The sequence below is a fragment of the Rhinolophus sinicus genome, chromosome 15 (genome assembly GCF_057876585.1).
Source record: "Rhinolophus sinicus isolate RSI-liver-muscle chromosome 15, RSI-T2T, whole genome shotgun sequence".
In the NCBI taxonomy this organism is placed as follows: Eukaryota; Metazoa; Chordata; class Mammalia; order Chiroptera; family Rhinolophidae; genus Rhinolophus; species Rhinolophus sinicus.
In genome coordinates this window covers 61207414-61224233 of record NC_142515.1, presented here as the reverse complement: position 1 = coordinate 61224233, position 16820 = coordinate 61207414, and the positions used below count along the sequence as shown (strand labels likewise).

At 49.7% G+C, this 16820-nt stretch overlaps 1 protein-coding gene across 1 annotated transcript in view; it reads left to right on the top strand.

Annotated features, from left to right (window-relative positions):
• Positions 1 to 16820, top strand: part of GRID1 (glutamate ionotropic receptor delta type subunit 1) — a 702359-nt gene that overhangs the window by 152572 nt on the left and 532967 nt on the right. The window contains exon 3 of the mRNA XM_074339722.2: positions 2835 to 3119. Within this exon, the coding sequence (XP_074195823.2) occupies positions 2835 to 3119 (285 nt within the window). The remainder of the gene's footprint in view (positions 1 to 2834; positions 3120 to 16820) is intronic.

The window sequence follows — 16820 nt, the reverse complement described above, 5'->3', positions numbered from 1 at the left end:
CCTCCTCCTACATAGCTTCGTACTTATCCATGATTGGAGGATTATTTTCCTTTGCTAAAGGAATTGTCTGTTCATGACATGAAATTTTGGCAAACTATAGAAAGGAAGGAAAACCACTTCTAATCCTCTCCTCAAATGCAATTACTTTTAACATTTTGCAATATTTCCTTCTGGTCTTTCTTTCATGCCTGTTGTTTTACTTAACTGATATCATAAAATACATACAACTGTGTATTATTTTCACATAACTTTTATGACAAGAACTTCCCCATGTTATTATAGTATCTTTGAATAGTTCTAAAAGCTGCATAGGCTCTCAGTAAATGGAGCTCTTTCATAACACTCACGTATTTGCATCTTTTAGATTGTTAGTGATATTTCAAGAGTGTGGATAAGTGTCCTTGGAATGTTTTTGGATCTGAAGCTATTTCCATAGTTTGGATAGGTGTCTAAAGTGGAATTATTGACAAGAGGGCATGAAACCATCAAGGCTTGTGGTATTTTTGCACCAGTCTTTACTAACTGCTGTGTGCTGGGCACGGTGGGTGTCTGGAGAAGGATGGTAGGCAGAAAGGGCATATCCCTGGAGCTTTCACCCTGGAGCTTGAGGTCGAATAGGAGAGACAGAATAGGGGAAGTGCGGGGCCCAGGGGGAGCATATGACAAGGGGTCCTTAGCCAGTCTGGGGATGTAGAGTCTGAGTCTTGAAACAAGAGTGAGTGTGAAGGTTTGAGAGGCAACAGAAAACATGGCGGGTCCCGGGGGCCAAGAGTTAGGCCGTGGGTGGGGGCACAGGGGCAGCGTTGTGTGAGGGGCACGATGTGTGAGGGGCACGATGTGCAGGCTTCCAGGAGCCTGCGAGACTTCTCTGAGAAGCCTGACTACCCCAAGGCTTTTGGGGAGCCACCGAAGGGCTTTAAGCAGGAGCATGACTCCATTGGATTTCTGTTTAGGCGAGAACTCGGGGGTGAAGCCTGGGTGGGAGGGCCCAGAGCACTTAGGTGGCAGCGTTTCCTTCTGGTCTTTCTTTCATGACTCTTGTTTTGTTTATTTGATGTCATAAAATACGTACACTTGTGTATTCCCAAGAAAGACTTCAGAGAGGGTCTTGTTTAACCCCCTGCTCCCCGCCTCATGTTGGGGCGCCGAGGGGTCAGCAGGACACGTGTGGGCATTGGAGCTGTGGTCCCGAGTCCTGGCAGTGAGCGTCCCCGAATGCGAACAGCTGTTTGAAACTATGGAGGGGTCTTCCTCCTCCTGCACCTCCCAGCCTCCCACTGCCTTGTTCATTGGAGATGCTTCCCCTGCTCTTCGCCTCTCTCTCCCAGCCTTGTCTGAGGCATGACGTAAACCCAAGGGCTCTCCGCCGAGTGAACTGCATTGTCAAAGTTGTTCAGAAGTCAGCCGTCGGCAGCAGGTGGCCTGCTGACATTCACAGGCTGTGTTTTGAAACTGCAGCTGCTTTCCCACATTCCCGCCGTCACACAAAGCACTAGTAATAAATGTTTGCTTCAAAACTGGTGCCTTGGGTTCCAGTATTGCGAGGTGTATCTTTCTATTAATTGGTTTGATATCCCAAAAAGGTGTAGGTATGTGGCTAAAAGGGGCACCCCTCGTGGTTACTGGATGACTTTAAAAGGCAAACCCTGTGGTTACCAATTGTGCTTTCTAATCCCCTCACCTTCTCCCTCCCTGGGCACACGAAGGACAGTTGGGGGAACATAATCAATAATGTTGTAAAGATTCTGTAGGGTGTCCGATGGACACTTGTCTTATCAGGGAGACCACTTCATGGACGGTGTCGATGCCTGATCACTGCTCTGTACACCCGAAGCTGAAGCTGAACAATAATGAATGTCAACTACTATTTTATATATATATGTGGTCACAGGATGTGGAGTACAGCATAGGGAATAGAGTCAGTGGAACTGTAACAGCTATATACGATGTCAGAGGGGTAGTAGATTGGGGGGATTATCATTTTGTGAGGGGTGTAAATATCTAACTATTACATTTCTTTGTACACCTGAAACTAATTAAAAAGGAAAAGAAAAGGCAAACCCTGAGTGCAGCCACCCTAGAAACAGCTGCTGGCACCTGTCAAGTTTCTCCTCTGAGGCCCCGGTAACGGCCCATAACCGTCCTGGCTACTAAGCATCTTTCTTTGTTGTTGTCAAGTGGCTTTTGAATAATCCTGGGCTCTGGAACCAACTGCTTCATTCTGGGTTTGACCCAGTATTTTTATGATATGGATCAAGTGGACTTGGCCAAAAGACCTAGGGTTCTGTCTCTCTTTCTCTCTTTTGTTACCCACAACCTGGGTCCTCTGGGGTAAGTGTCTTCCTGACTTTCCAATGTAACACATTCCCTTCTGTCCTAATCAGTTCAGTTCAGCCAACAATTGTAGAGCACACTGTATATTCTTGGTCTGTGGCTTGGCCTTGGGGATACACAGATCAACAAAATGATTTTTTGGATCGGAAGGGGCTCACAGCTCAGGTGGGAAACAGGACAGCTAATTTAACAGTGCTAATGGGTATCTCAAGTGGATGTGGGCTGAATCTCTGTTCTGCCATCCCTCCTCAAGTAGTCTCAGGCAAATAGTTTTGCCTCTCCTGACCTTTGTTTTCCCATCTGTTGAATGGACACAAGAACGTCTAGCTGGCAGGGTCACTAAGGGCAGCAGTGAGACCATGCATGTGATAGCGGCTGGCCTGGCCTGGGATGGGTTTGTGGTCCCTTGGGGCTGCAACCATGAGTTGTCAGGCCGTGTGGATTGAAGCCAGTGCAGTCTCACCCCCATGCTGACCCCTTCTTCTCTCCTCTCTTTCCAGCTTGTGACCTCATGACCCAGGGGATTTTGGCTTTGGTCACGTCCACCGGCTGTGCATCCGCCAATGCCCTGCAGTCTCTCACAGACGCAATGCACATCCCACACCTCTTCGTCCAGCGCAACCCAGGGGGGTCGCCACGTACCGCCTGCCACTTGAACCCCAGCCCCGACGGTGAGGCCTACACATTGGCCTCGAGACCGCCCGTGCGCCTCAATGACGTCATGCTCAGGCTGGTGACAGAGCTGCGCTGGCAGAAGTTCGTCATGTTCTACGACAGTGAGTATGGTGAGTTGAGGGGGGCAGGGGCCACTCTGGGGCTCTGGTGGACGCACAGCCAGGTGCTGGGAGACCTACGAGCTGGGCCATCGTGTGTGGCAGCTGAGTGCTTCCGAGCAGGACTGGTGTAGACAGCGGTTGGTGGTCTGAGTTGAGTGGGTCTCGGGTGGTAGGGCCCAACCTTGAGCTTCGTGAGTGGGGGAAGAGCTGCGAAAACAGATCCATAGACAGGCACTAAAGTTGCCTAGCAACACCACCTTATCGTGACAGCTGAAGTTTGAATCATCTTAGAGTTTTCAATGAAATATTAATAAACTGCTGGCAGGTATCCGCATGCAGTCAGTGGTGGAGGCGGCCAGTGTGGTTCCTCCCGGAAGACTCCTCTCCAAAGATTGCCCCTCACGATAGATCGGCACCTGGCCTCCCCATCTCCTTGACTCCCTTGCCCTGATCTGCCCTCCATTTCAGGGTCTTGGGCAAAGGTCAGGGGGAGGGACATCCCAAGTGTCATGGGCCAGGCTTGGGTGCTGGGAGTCTGGGGACACTGAGCATGGCTGAGCATGGCTTCTTTGAAGACCCCTCCATATGAAAAAAAACATAATTTACTTGTTAGGAAACCAGAAAAATGGGCTTTGGAGAAATAGCTTCAGGTTTTCTTATAGCCGCTCTGAAAAAACAGATCAGTTCTAGTTCCAAGATAAGATGGTTTCCCTGTCCTATTTTTGTTTTAATTGTTATTTGAGATAACTGAGAAATAATCTAGAGAGACCCCCTGTGGCTTTCACGCAGGTTCCCAATGGCAACATCACGTGTGACTGTCAGAGAGTAAGTGTCACAAGCAGGATTTGACACTGACACTGTCCCAGGCCTTGCTTGTGTTCTCCAGTTCACTTGCTCTTGGGTGTGTTTTCACTTCTGTGCAATTTTATGATGTGTAGATTCATGTGATCCCACAGTCAGGATGCAGAGCAGTTTCTTTGCAAGGACCTCCATGCTGCCCTTTTATAGCCACGGCCACCCACGTTACGTGCCTTTAAAAGGTATGGGGAACTGGTGAGGGTTGGCAGCCCCATAGCTGGGGCCAGGATGGAATGCGTGGGCCCTTGCCGTCCTCCTTTGCCTCTTGGTGAAATAATTCCTTTTGCCAAGAATGTAACTAAGAAGAGAAACCAGCATATGTTTGCATTTGCCTAAATACTCTGCTGCTCTAAGACCCGAATGTTGTCCTCAGCTCTTGAGCAAATATGCTGTTTGGAGTCTTCCAGGAGGAATTGGAAGAGCAAACAGTCACTGTGCTGAAATAAAGATGAGGTGGTGATGGAGACAGTGGCCCGAGGCTTGACCTGGACTCTGTCCAGGACCTGGCCTCTCCTTCTTACCCCCTCTCAATCCCTGGCCCTGGGGAGGAGTTAGGGATCCTGTCACAGCCCTGAGGAACCCACAGGGTGTCTCTCAGGGGCCCAGCCTTCCCCTGAGAACCCTTTGTGTTGGTGGCTCCACCCCAATGTCGGTTCTACTCTGATGCTGGCCTGTGGGTGGGTGTGGATGGCCAGGGCTGGAGGCTGCTATGGGCCAGGGTCTGCAGGCCTGCCCACCTCACTTCTCTTGGCACCTTTGCTCCTCTTCTACTCTGACCTGTAGAAACTCTTCTAGCCTTGGTTCTCCCCAGGACTTAGGGGTGTCTTGGTGGGAACCTCAGCCACAGGAGGCAGGGATCAGCCCTCCTGCCTGTCCACCCCATAAGGGCTCCTATAACTTTTGCAGGCTGAATGACACTGGTGGCCCGAGCTCAAAGTCTGTGTTTTCTTCCTATCATACCCCTTACTCCCACTAAGCTTAAGAATCAAGTCTTCAAGGAAGGGTGCCCCGAGCACCATGTTTCTGAACCTCCTTCCTTTTCCATGGACCTGGCTCCTTGGTTATATGCTCTCATAGACGCACGTCCCCTTCCCGCGGCCTGCTCTCAGCTTTTCCCAACATCCCTACGAGGGCTAATCCTTGGTGAATGCTGCACTCCGACACCAGGGCTGTGTGCTAGCCACTGCTCTGTCCCTGCTGCTTAGCACAGAGCCTGGCACAAAGTAGGCCCTGATAAATGATCAATTCGTTTACGAGGACGTGGAGTTTTCAAACAATTTTAGCACAAGACAAAGTAGAAATGGGGAGAAATACAAGGGCACTGGGTAGTGTGACCTCTGAGTTAGGGAGGTGGGTTAGGAAACAGACGTTTCATTCTGCAGACTCTCTCTGCTATCCTTCTCCTCTGCTCTCTCACCCGGAACCTCCAGCCAACCCAGAAGATGTGTGCCCCTCTTCTGACACCCACACCTTGCTACCTTTGGGGGGTTGAAGTTAGTTTTCAACCAGACTGGGATTTATCAGTAATTCCATAAAGACGCAGGGTGACCAGTAGCTTTTCTCTGGGAGACCCCTGCAGGCAGTTGGTTGAGAAGTGAGTGCTGTGTTGGGTTCTGAGGCTGTATGTGGGCAGTAACAGAAAGTGCTGTGATTGCTCTGTGAAGGTTCCGTGGTGCGTGGGAAGGGCCTGCAACAACTTGCCAGGTTTGCCGATTCTGATTTGGAAGGTGGGGGCCCATCAAGCACCTCAGAGCTGTCATGGATTTGGATGACGCTGTCCAGGGTGCTGACCCATTGGCTTTGGACCAGGGGTGTCCAAACTTTTTTTTTAACGTTTTCCACCAAGGGCCATATGTGGTAAAGTACACAAACAGCCGGGCCACTCACTCGAAGTGAAGTGCATATTGGCTCACCTGGTTTATTTAAGTAAACTAAATATATTTTTGGAATTTGCTGCGGGCCAATTAACAATGGATTGCGGGCTGCAGTTGGCCCGCGGGTCGCAGTTTGGACACCCCTGCTTTAGACTTTCCGGAGGCCAGGGCTCTTTGATTGCATTCTGTGCAGAATCTCCTGCCTTTGACTGCCCTGGTCATTGGCCCCTGATTTGACAACCTTGGAGGCCAAGGTTTTGCCTCATACATTCTCCCTAAAACTTGAACCACCCTGACTCTCGCTGCTTGTCCTTTTGTGCACAGCCTGTTTTCCAACAGTCCTTGTGTTATATGAGCCTGGGAGGTGGAATCCCACGTGCTATTTGATGCAGCACATCCAGTCCCAAGAGTGCAGGTGTGTGAGCTCCCTGGGCAGGGCTGGCATTGACCTGTCAGAGGGTTGTGGGTGGATTTGCATGCCGATATGCCCAAGAAAAATGGGGCCTCCAGTACCTCAGAGCCCCTTCTCCACCCCAGCACTGCAGCCCAGCTGCAGATGAGCCCAATTAAAAAGCAAATTGAGTGTAAAGACTATTTTATTCCTTCCAAAGTCAAGTAGAAGTGGTTTGGGGATATAGTGACTTTTTTTGGATACTGATTTGCAAGTATCTTCACATATATTATTTCATTGAAGCTGTTTGATAACTATCTGAGGTGGGATTGTTGCTGCATTTTGCAGATGAGGAGCACGGGCTCTGAGAGGTTCTTTTTGACTGTGATGCTCATACACTTAGTCAAGGCACCATCCGGTTTCTGTAAGCTGAGGCCTGCTAGCTGCAGCTTCCCTCTCTTGTTCCCAACCAGGCAGATGGATGCCAAAGAAGGGGGTGGTGGTTTGGAATGGACTCGCCATGCCCTAGGCTGGTGAGGTTGGTCACTTTAGTGAGCATCATACGTGAGGTCCCAACCTTGCAGGGTGAGGCCTGATTCTTCCTCACTTGCCCTTCAGCTTCCCCTGCCCTGGGTGGAGCCTGAGGTCAGGGCACTTGAGTCAGGAGTCAGAGGTCAGAGAAGCAGAAGCACTGGGCCCTGAAACAGAACCTGGCAGAGGAACGAGAGAGGAGTTTGTATGTATATGGTTTACAAAATGGAAGATGTGCCATTTGGTAAAATTCCATTGAAAGTACTTGTATGCTTGTTGTGACAGCAAAAGGAAAAATAAAAGAGAAGCTGACATTTGGGAGAGAAAATCTGTAACATTAAAATACCAAAAGTTTGGATCGAACAGAACAGAGAACTTTCTGATTTGCCATTTCAAAGTCTGGGATATTCATTTGTGTGTTGGAGGGGGCTGTGCTAGGAGCTGCAGACACAGTTTCTCACTAATGATACATTTGGATGGGGGGTGGAGTTATCATGGGATTTTAGAAAGCATAGACTCATTCATTCAACAAACATTCACAGAATTGCTACCACGTACAATTACTTGGCTATGCAGTCATTTTAGACGAAGAAACAGATGGGTGGAATCATTTGGCTAAAGTTGCCCAGGGCTGGCTGTGATGTCAGGACCCCAGGACTCTTTTCTAACCGTAGCATGTCTACCCCTGCCTTTGGGCCACATGGTAGGCCTGGGATGGGCTGGCTGCTGGAATTCCACAGAAACAAAAGCTCAGGGCTCTGCATGACTGGCCATTGTCTATTTGCACTAGTTTTAAAATGATTTTTAAAAATTAAGTTACACACGGTTACAATGCATATGTCAAGCTAAGAAAAAAATAATATTAAGTTAATGCCTATGAACTCATACCCATTTAAAAACTCAGAGGAGCCCTGTGTGTCCCTCCCCTACCAAGGGGACAACTGCCATCCTGATGTGTGCTAGCCAGCTCCCTGCTTTTCTTCATAGTTATCATAGACCCATGGATCTGAAAATACATAGGGCTTAGTTTGGCCTATTTGTGAACCTTAACTACATGAAATAGCTCTTCTGTATGCTTTTGTGATTGATTTTTCACTCTTCATTAGGATTTGGAGATCCACTCATTTGATGAGGTGGGTATATTCAATCATTTTTATTGCTGCATAGTATCACCTGATTTAGTTTCCATTTTATTGTTATGGGAACGTGGGTTGTTTCCGGGTGTTTGCTAGTACAAAGAATGCTAATAAGAATATTCTTGTATTTGTCTTTTGGTGTTCCTTTGCGAGAGTTTTCTGATGGTCTCCCCTGAGAAGCAGAATTGCTGGGCTTTGGGTCTATGCATGTTTCACTTTATTAGGTCATTCCAAATTGTTTTCCATTCCTACCTATTTATACTGCCGTCTGCAATGTATGAGAATTCTCAAAGCTCCCCAGCCTCATCAACACCTGATAGTGTTCTTACTTTTAAGATTTTCCTGTGAAATGGTATTTTACAATGATTTTAATATACATTTTTTCTGATAACAAATGAGGTTGAGCATATTTTCACGTCTTTAAGCGCTACTTTTGTTTTCTTTTCTACAAAATGCCCAGTTATTGTTTTTAATTTTTTGCCTATTTTAAAAAATGAGACTTTTCTTTTCTAAGATGTGACAAATACCTTCTTCTAGTTAGCTGTCTTAATGCATAAAAGTTCTCTATTATTTTGTCATCAAATTTGTTTACCTTTAATATGGTTAGCTCTTTTCCCTATCTTATTTAAGATGTCCTTCCCCACCGAAATATCCTAAAGATATTCTCACTGTCCCACTGAGGACAGGTGTTGCCCTCCTGGCTGGGTGTCCACAGCTAGGTCCTGGTACAGGGGCACCTGGCTCCTGATGCTGCCACCTCTTCTGTAGCTGTAACGTCACATTCCTCCCTTGACACTGCTTTGCTCTGCCGTGGCCTTGGGGCCAATCTTTTTCTTGGTGGTAATTGCACAGCTTGTGACAAGGTAGTTAGGTTAGGGAGAGTTTCCTGGAGAAGGTGACATGTAAGCAGGGCCAAAAGGACTAGTAGGAGTTCGGCAAGCAAAGGGCCCTGTGGTGGTGGTGGTGGTGGTGGTGGTGGTGGTGGTGGTGGTGGTGGGGCAGAGTTTCTCAGACAGTGGAAAAAGCATGCTGAACGGCTCGGGGGAGGTATAACAGGGAGAGGGGAAGATCATATGGCTGCATTGTGGGCCGTGGCCGGGGTGAGTCTGGAGGTAGAGGTCGGGCAGGCCTTAGCGGCCTCCCTGAGGAGCTCAGAATTCCCAGATATCCGTGGGAGCCATCCCTTGCTACCTCACATGCTGCCTTTGGGCCCTCTTCTTCATGCCCAGTCCAGAGACCTGAAGGCAGACTTGGGCCCTGGAGGTCTTCATCTCCAGAAAGATCTGGTCCTTCTACTGCCTTATCCAGACTCATGGCTGCACACGAACAGGAAGAAACTGATGCACAGTGAGGATCTGTGATCTGACTGAGGACAAACCCCAGGCCCAGATTCCAAGCCAGAGGCAGGGCCTGAACTTCCCAGATGACCAGGTGACCCAGGTGTCAATGAGTGACAGTACAGATCTCTCCAGACCTCAGTCTGTGCTGGGCACTGTGCAAAGCACTTTGGCTGCATCAGCTCATGTCATCCTCACAGTAACCCTTCCAGGTGTGTTTGTACTACCCCTGTGTTACAGATGAAGCAACTGAAGCCCAGAGAAGTAAAGGTACTTGCTCTAGGTCATGTGGCTGGAGGGGGCGGGGCTGGCCAGGTCTGATTCCCAAAGCCAGGAATCACAGCTCTGCTCAGATCTTCCCGTTCCTTGTGGAAAAGCTGTGGGCGGTAAACACCACAGGCAGACTCTTAATGCACAAGTATTTATTGCAGCATTGCTGGTAACAGCACAAATTGCCAACAGCCTAAAGTCCATCTTTAGCAAATTAGTTAAATATGTTATGTGATATACAGTTAATGGAAATCTGTAGTTCTTTATATACTAACAGGCAATGGTTCCAACACATGGTACTGTCAGCTGACAACAACAGTGCTAGAATGGGGGTGTGGAGTGTTGCTTTGTGCAAAAGCAAGCTTACTCGTGTGTGTGTATCTGAGCACACAGTCACTATAAGGAAATGCTATGTTACGGAGGGACACAAACGACTTGGGACAGGGATGCGAGACAGACTTTTCACTGCATGTGTTTTGTATCTCTTGAGCTTTGTATCAAGTGCAAAAAATAAATAGAAGAGAAAGCGTGTGCTGCCTCCCCTCCCTTCTGCTTACTGCCCATGGTGACTTCTCTGAGCTCCAGCTTCCTCATTTAAGGAACAGGGATGGGGATTTCTGAGCTGCAAGAGTAAAGCACTCAGCAGAGTGCCTAGCACATGGCAAGTGGTCTGTATGATAAATAAGCACATGTAGGAACCAGGAGTGGCAGCCTTCTTCCCTCACAGGCCTGGGTGTGGGCACAGGGCCTCAGCAGAGTCTTGGTACAAGGAGCTTTGTTGTTTGCCCTTCCACCCTGGCTCAAGATTATCCTTGCATATAGTGGTTAGAGGCATGGACTTGAGAACAGTCTGCCTGGGTTGAATCCGGGCTCTGCCTCTAGCTGTGTGACATTGGGCAAGCCACTCAACCTCTCTGTGCAACAATCTCCTCACTTGTAAAATGGGGATAAAGTAAACATCCCTGCCCGATGTGGTCCATGTGTGGATTAAATGAATTAACACATGCAAATGGCTTCGCCAAGTGCTCAGTAAGACTGTTTACTCAGAAACTGTGCCCAGCGGCAGCCCCATTGCGGCTCATTCTCTCCTGGCCTCCAAGCTGGTGCATTTCCGCTGTGGCTTGTTCTGTGGCCCACACCACATCTGGTTGTGCTCTTGGTTCTTAGGGAAACAGAGAGAGCTTGGGGGTCACTCTCTCACCTGCAGGGGACACTCCAGGCCTCCCTGCAGCCTCCCTGCAGGGTCACGGTGGCTCTGGTGAGCCATTGCTCCTTTTTAGCTGGACAGCCTGACTGGTTTTATGGGAAATACCTGTCAGCTGCTGGACCTCACCCTGAGTCTTCCTAAAGTGACACCCCCCCCACGCCCCCCCGCAAAAGATGATTATTAGGACAAATGCTATTTCCAATGAATGCTCCATGCGTCTCATTTCTGGCCCCTGGCAAAGCAGGCCAGATGACTGACCCGCAGTGGTGAGTGATCTCATTACTAAAGCACATCGTATCATTATGGCATTAGTTTAAATTGAAGTAATAAATACTTTAACAAGAAGAAATGAGTAAGTGAGTTTAATTGCTAAGAAACCTACCAAGAAGTTCTACAATAACTTTATGGGGACGAGTGTTTTGGGTTTTGTTCTTCGATCTAATTACAAAGCAACTGTACTTCGGGGCATGTTAATTGTAGCGTTTGCTGGAAGATTAAAGTTCATTAACTCTGATGCTCCCCCATCCCTGGCAGATTGCAAAGCCAGTCTAGGGAGAGGAGATGCCTGATGGAGGCATGGAGAAAGGACAGGAAGGCAAGGCTGAGCTGGCCCCACATCCCTGCTGTGCAGCAGCTGCGCCCCGCGGGAGTTGGAGTTACCACAGCACGAACTTGGCCAGACCTTCTGTGCTTTCCTCTTCCCATGCCACGCTGCACGGCCCCCTTGGAGGACAGATGTGGCCCCAAGACATCCCCCTCCTACTGAGCCTGCTTCCCCAGGTCTCCTTGGCTTTGGCACATAAGAGGGAACAGGATTTTTGGTTAAATACCAGAATTCCAGCAAGGACACCAATGAGATGTGGTCCCAATATCAGGGAGGACCATTGGTCCCAACGGGACCCCTCCTCTTACAAAATGAAACATTACATCCTCTTCATGGTCTCAGCTGAACCATCTCCTACCCTCCTGTCAGGGAGAGCATGGCTCTTTCCTTATGGGATCCAGCGATGTCAGGAGTGTACCTTTATTTTTTGAAATGAACTATATGGAGGCATAATTGACATGCAATAAGATACACTCATTAGACCTGTTCTGTTTGATGAACTTTGACCAATGTATGAACCAGCATAACTACCACCCCAGTCAAGGTGCAGAACGTTGTCAAGTATAGAAATCTCTGTCCCTGGCCCCAGTCACTTCAGTGGGCGGGTGGCCACAGGCTGTGTGCCTGGAGCCCCCGTCAGCATCCCTGTAGCCACCTCTCTACTCCTATGAGGAATCTCTGGGCCCTGAGGTGTCAGTGCTGCTGGCCAGGAGAGAGGGAGCAGGGCAGGGAGGTGGAAAAGGCAGGGAGGAAAGGCCTTTGGCAGCTGTGTGGTGGAAGCCGTCTCCAGCAGGGAAGAGAGCTCTGACCCTCTGCTCGCTGGCCAGAGATGGCTCCTCAGTCCCCACCAATCAATGCCCATCCCCTCATTGCGGGTGGCATTCGGGTGGTTAGGAGCACATGTCTCAGCATCAGAAAGAACTATATTCCCTGCTGCCCAGCTTACTTCATCCTGGGTGAGCCAAGCACCATTCAGAGCCTTGGTTTTCCTGATCTGTAAGATGGGTATCACAGCATCTCTTTCCTAGGCTGCTGGTGGAGTCTGGCCAAGCACATACTCAGAACACAGTAGCAGAGTGAGAGCCATATGCTTTAAGTTTTCCATTGCCTCTTGCAAAGGGATCTCACCTGATGCCACTCTTTTCTGAAGAAGCCTTTTGGAGGCCTTGGAGGTGGGTTTCTCCTGCTGGTTGCTCAGCACCGACTTGGCTGGATGGCACCTGTGGGAGGGAAGCCCATGGGTCTTGCTTGGATTATGTCCAGACAGCATCTCTGAAACAGCTTTAGGAGCATCATTCCCCTAGGGAGTCTCGGGAGGCCAGAAGGCTCTGGAGGGGCCCTAAGATGATTCCCTGTGAAGTGTCCTGCAGGAACCTCACATGTCAATCCGTGGCCACTGTGGCCACTGGAGCTTTGCATCTTGCACTGCAGAACAGGCACTGTCCGCGCGGTGGGCCTGCACACCCTGCCCTCCGTCACCCCCTCTCTTCCCTCCATCCCATCTGCTCCCCTCCAGCTCCTTGCTGCTCCGTGAATATGCCAGGTGCAGTCAGGCCTCAGAACCTTTGTGCTGGCTGTTCCCTCTGCCCGGGCCACTCTTCCTGTAGGTATTTGCAGGCGCTTCCTCACCTTCAGAGCTTTGCTTCAATTCCATCTGCCCATGAGGACTTCCATCACCAACTCATTTAAAAATGGATTTCCTTCTCCTCTTTAAACCCTTTCCCCCCTTCCTTGCCTTATGTGTGGGGATGCCAAAAGGATGCATACAAGTGGACACTTTGGTCAACGTTGCTCAAGCAGTAGTTCACCATAATCAGAAGTGTCTGGACGCTGATGGGAACCACTTTGAGCATCTCTTGTAATTGTAGAAGTCAAATGTGACTTGTATTCATCTTTTGTTATTGGTATATATTGAGTATCACAATTTTAATAGTTTTTTTTCCTTTCTTAAAATATGCATACATGTTTTTGGCACCCTCTGCATACATTTTTTATTGAACTTATTACGATTTATTTTTTCATGCTTGCCTTCCCCCGACGAGAATGTGAGTTGCACTCAGGCAGGGATTTGTTTGTTTTGTTGAAGGGTGCTGCACACTCAGCGTTTAGGACAGCTCCTCGAATATAGTAGGTACTCAAGAAATATCTGATGAGTGAGTGAATGAAGCTATATTTTGGGGCATTTCACTGTCCCTTTATTCTTCCAGGAAGCGTTTGTTTCTTTATTTGTGATTTCTAATTGCAGTAGTAATACACATTTACTATGGAGACCAAAGATGTCTGAGGGCAGCTCCCTGCCTTCCACTCCCAGCAGCGAACCAGTGTACTCAACCCCTGAGTTTCCCTCCATACCTCCCTCTTTGGCGAGTGTGTAGGGAGTGACTGTGTATCCAGGGGCCGTGGCTGATGCGAGTTCAGACGGGCCCAGCCCTTGAGAAAGTTGTCCCCACGGTTTCACAGGAGGAATGAATACCAACTAAATGTTTCCATCACAGTGTGATGGAAGTGGCCTCTAGGGCTTTGTGGGTGAGCTTGTTGGAGGATGTGGGTTCATTTCTGCCTCCGCAGTTTTCTAACTTATGTCTGTGCACACTGACAGCTCTGTCTCAGCCTCAGTTTTCTCCTTTTGGTACTGGGGATATAAAAATGCCCACCTCAAGGGGTTCTCAGAGGTTGAATTGAAATGAAATAATGGATCTGGGGGTGATTGAGCTCCCTGTGGTCCCAGACTATTTCTCATTTTCTCACTCCTCCTCTGTACCCAGGACAGTGCCAGCGGCTGTGCTGGTCTCTGACTGAGCCAAGTGGGTTGGACAAACAGCCCTGTGAGTCCTCACGCCTAAAGCCCCACCCTGCCCTGGAGGCAGGGGATTTTGAAGTGCAGCTGGGAGGAAGGAAGCCTTCCTCAGGTGGGGGAGAGAGGAAGGAATTCCAGGAAGGGGAAGGCTGTGTGTAAAACACTAGGGTGTTGTTGTGCGGGAGACCCTGCTCGCTGTGCCATTTGTCCTGCGGGGCGGCCTGCGGGGTCTCTGGTCCCGCTCCCCACATAAGAACGCAGGATACGGTGAGGCCAACAAGGAACACCCACGGAGCCATAGGTAGGGGAGTCATACCACTATGGTCTCACTGGAGGCTGGGCCCACCGGACGTCGACCTGCCGTCCGCTTTTCCGCCAACCGACCGACCGACGACTCTTCTCCCCTCTCTCCTCTGTTCCTCTCTCTCGGCTCTTCTCTTCCACTCTCTTCGGCTCTGCTCGGCTCCTCGGCAGTCCTCCATAGTCGCAGCAGTTATACCAGTGGACAATTGGCTAACCGGCCACAGCCGACGGCCAATCAGCCACAGCCGACGGCCATTCACCACCGGAGCCAGTACCCCTTCACGTGAGGCTGACAGCCTGTAAACTACTCTCTGGGGCTCTGTCCCCACAGGTGTGAAATAGCGCAGTGTGTTTTGGGAGGCCAGCAGCTTCCTCTAAGAGCGGGAAATGATGGAAGGTGACAGTGGGAAGGGTGGGTGGGGCTGTGTCACCTGGACTTGGGGGCATGTGAGTGGTCGATGTGTCATGTCCAAGGTGGGTAACCCCCTTCTGGTGCGAGGTGTTGCTGTGGCATCGAGGCTCGTCCCACTGTGCAGTGGGCTCAGGAATGGGACCCTGACCTGCTTGGTTGCACCACCGTGGGCTGTGAAAGGATGGAATTGCTTGTATATTGTGTGGCCTGTTCTCCATTGTAAGAAGCCTAGTGGTTTTGATTATGGAGGCAGCTGCCCACCCTATGTTTCCCAGTGGAGACCCTGAGAGTGGTGCCAAGACCACTTAGGACCAGAAGATGGGGGTCATGCCTGGCATGGCCATTTTTCTTGTGGGTAGCATTACGTCTCCTCTCCAGGCCTCTCTTTATCCAATTCCTTGATGGAAGTTACCCTCCAAGCCATAGATGTGTGCTTGTGAGGACTTGGCTGCTACCTCACCCCCCACCTCCCACCTTGGCCCACATAGGAGCCTCCATATGGACCTGGCACCGTCTCTTTTCACTTTGGGTTTAATTGTTTTAGGTTGCCTGGTCTGCCTATCTGCTTATTTATTTGTTTATTTCCTGCGCACATCCAGAGAGGGTTGTGGAGGCTTCCAATGAGGCTGAGAGAAATGATGAGGTTAAGAAAGCAGCAATCAGAAAGTCAAGACAGTGGCTTCACTGGCTAGCGAGGGTGACCACGCTTTCGTGCTTTCCTGGCAGCCAGAGTGAAAAGGGAGGAAGCTGCAGCTTACAAGGCCTCCGGGTCCTGGGGAAGAAAGAAGCAGGGCAGCTGGCTCCTCAGAGGGATCAGCCTCTCTAGCCCTGCGAAGAATTCCCCCAGAGGGACCTGATCTACACAGGGAAGACCCATGACAGAATGGGTGGTAACTCCTGCTCAGCTTTAAAGCACATGCAGAGGTGGGATTTCTTTGGTGCTTTCTCAGTCAAGCACCATTCGCTGACTGTGGAGTGTGGCCCTCCGATGGCCTAGCTGGTCCAAGGCTGGAGCTCAGCATCCCGGAGAAGGGTGGGGATGGCCCTGTGTAATCTTCCTTTGGGCTGGCCTTGAAGGAAGTCATGGAATCCGTGCCTTCCTGTTCTGATTACTCCCTGAGCGAGGCCTCTGGCATCCGATCAGCCCAGTTCCATTGTGCAGATGCCCACTGAGTTCTAGGTGCTGTGCGGGGGTCTGGGGAACGGGAGGTGAGCAAGGCAGCCTTTGGTCTTTGCCCTAAGTGGGGTCGACGGTCCTGATGAAGGCCATGCTGTGAGGGCCACGGGAGCTTCGGCAGGGAGCTCAGCCTGCCTGGCAGAGCCTGGGAAGGCCTTTTGGAGTCAAGTTGAGTCCTGCTGGAGTGAGGAGGGCTGAGCAGAGGGGAGAGCAATAGGGGAGAGAAAGTAGGACTGTTCCAGGAGCTGGAAGAGATGATGCCTGGCTGCAGTCTGGAGTCTGGCGGCAGGAACTGGGACAGGGGGCGCCCAGCCTTGCTGGTGGAGGGGCGTGTTCTAAGGGCAGGTGGGAAAATTGGAAGGGTAGAACACTGTGCTTTCATTTCTCTGTGAGTTCTTCTTTGAGATTACTTTTTTTATTATGTAAGACATGAAATCAATATGAGGTCTGACAATTAAGTTCATGAACTTGTTGCAATGATGTGGATAACCTTTTTTTGATATTAGAGGGATTATTCATTATGAATTTGTACCAACTGGACAAACAGTTAACCAAGTTTACTATTTGGAAGTGCTGAAAAGGCTGTGTGAAAAAGTTAGACAACCTGACCTTTTCACCAAAAATTCATGGCTCTTGCATCACGACAACGCACCAGCTCACACAGCACTGTCTGTGAGGGAGTTTTTAGCCAGTAGATAAATAACTGTATTGGAACACCCTCCCGACTCACCTGATCTGGCCCCCAGTGACTTCTTTCTTTACCCGAAGATGAAGGAAATATTGAAAGGAAGTCATTTTGATGACATTCAGGAC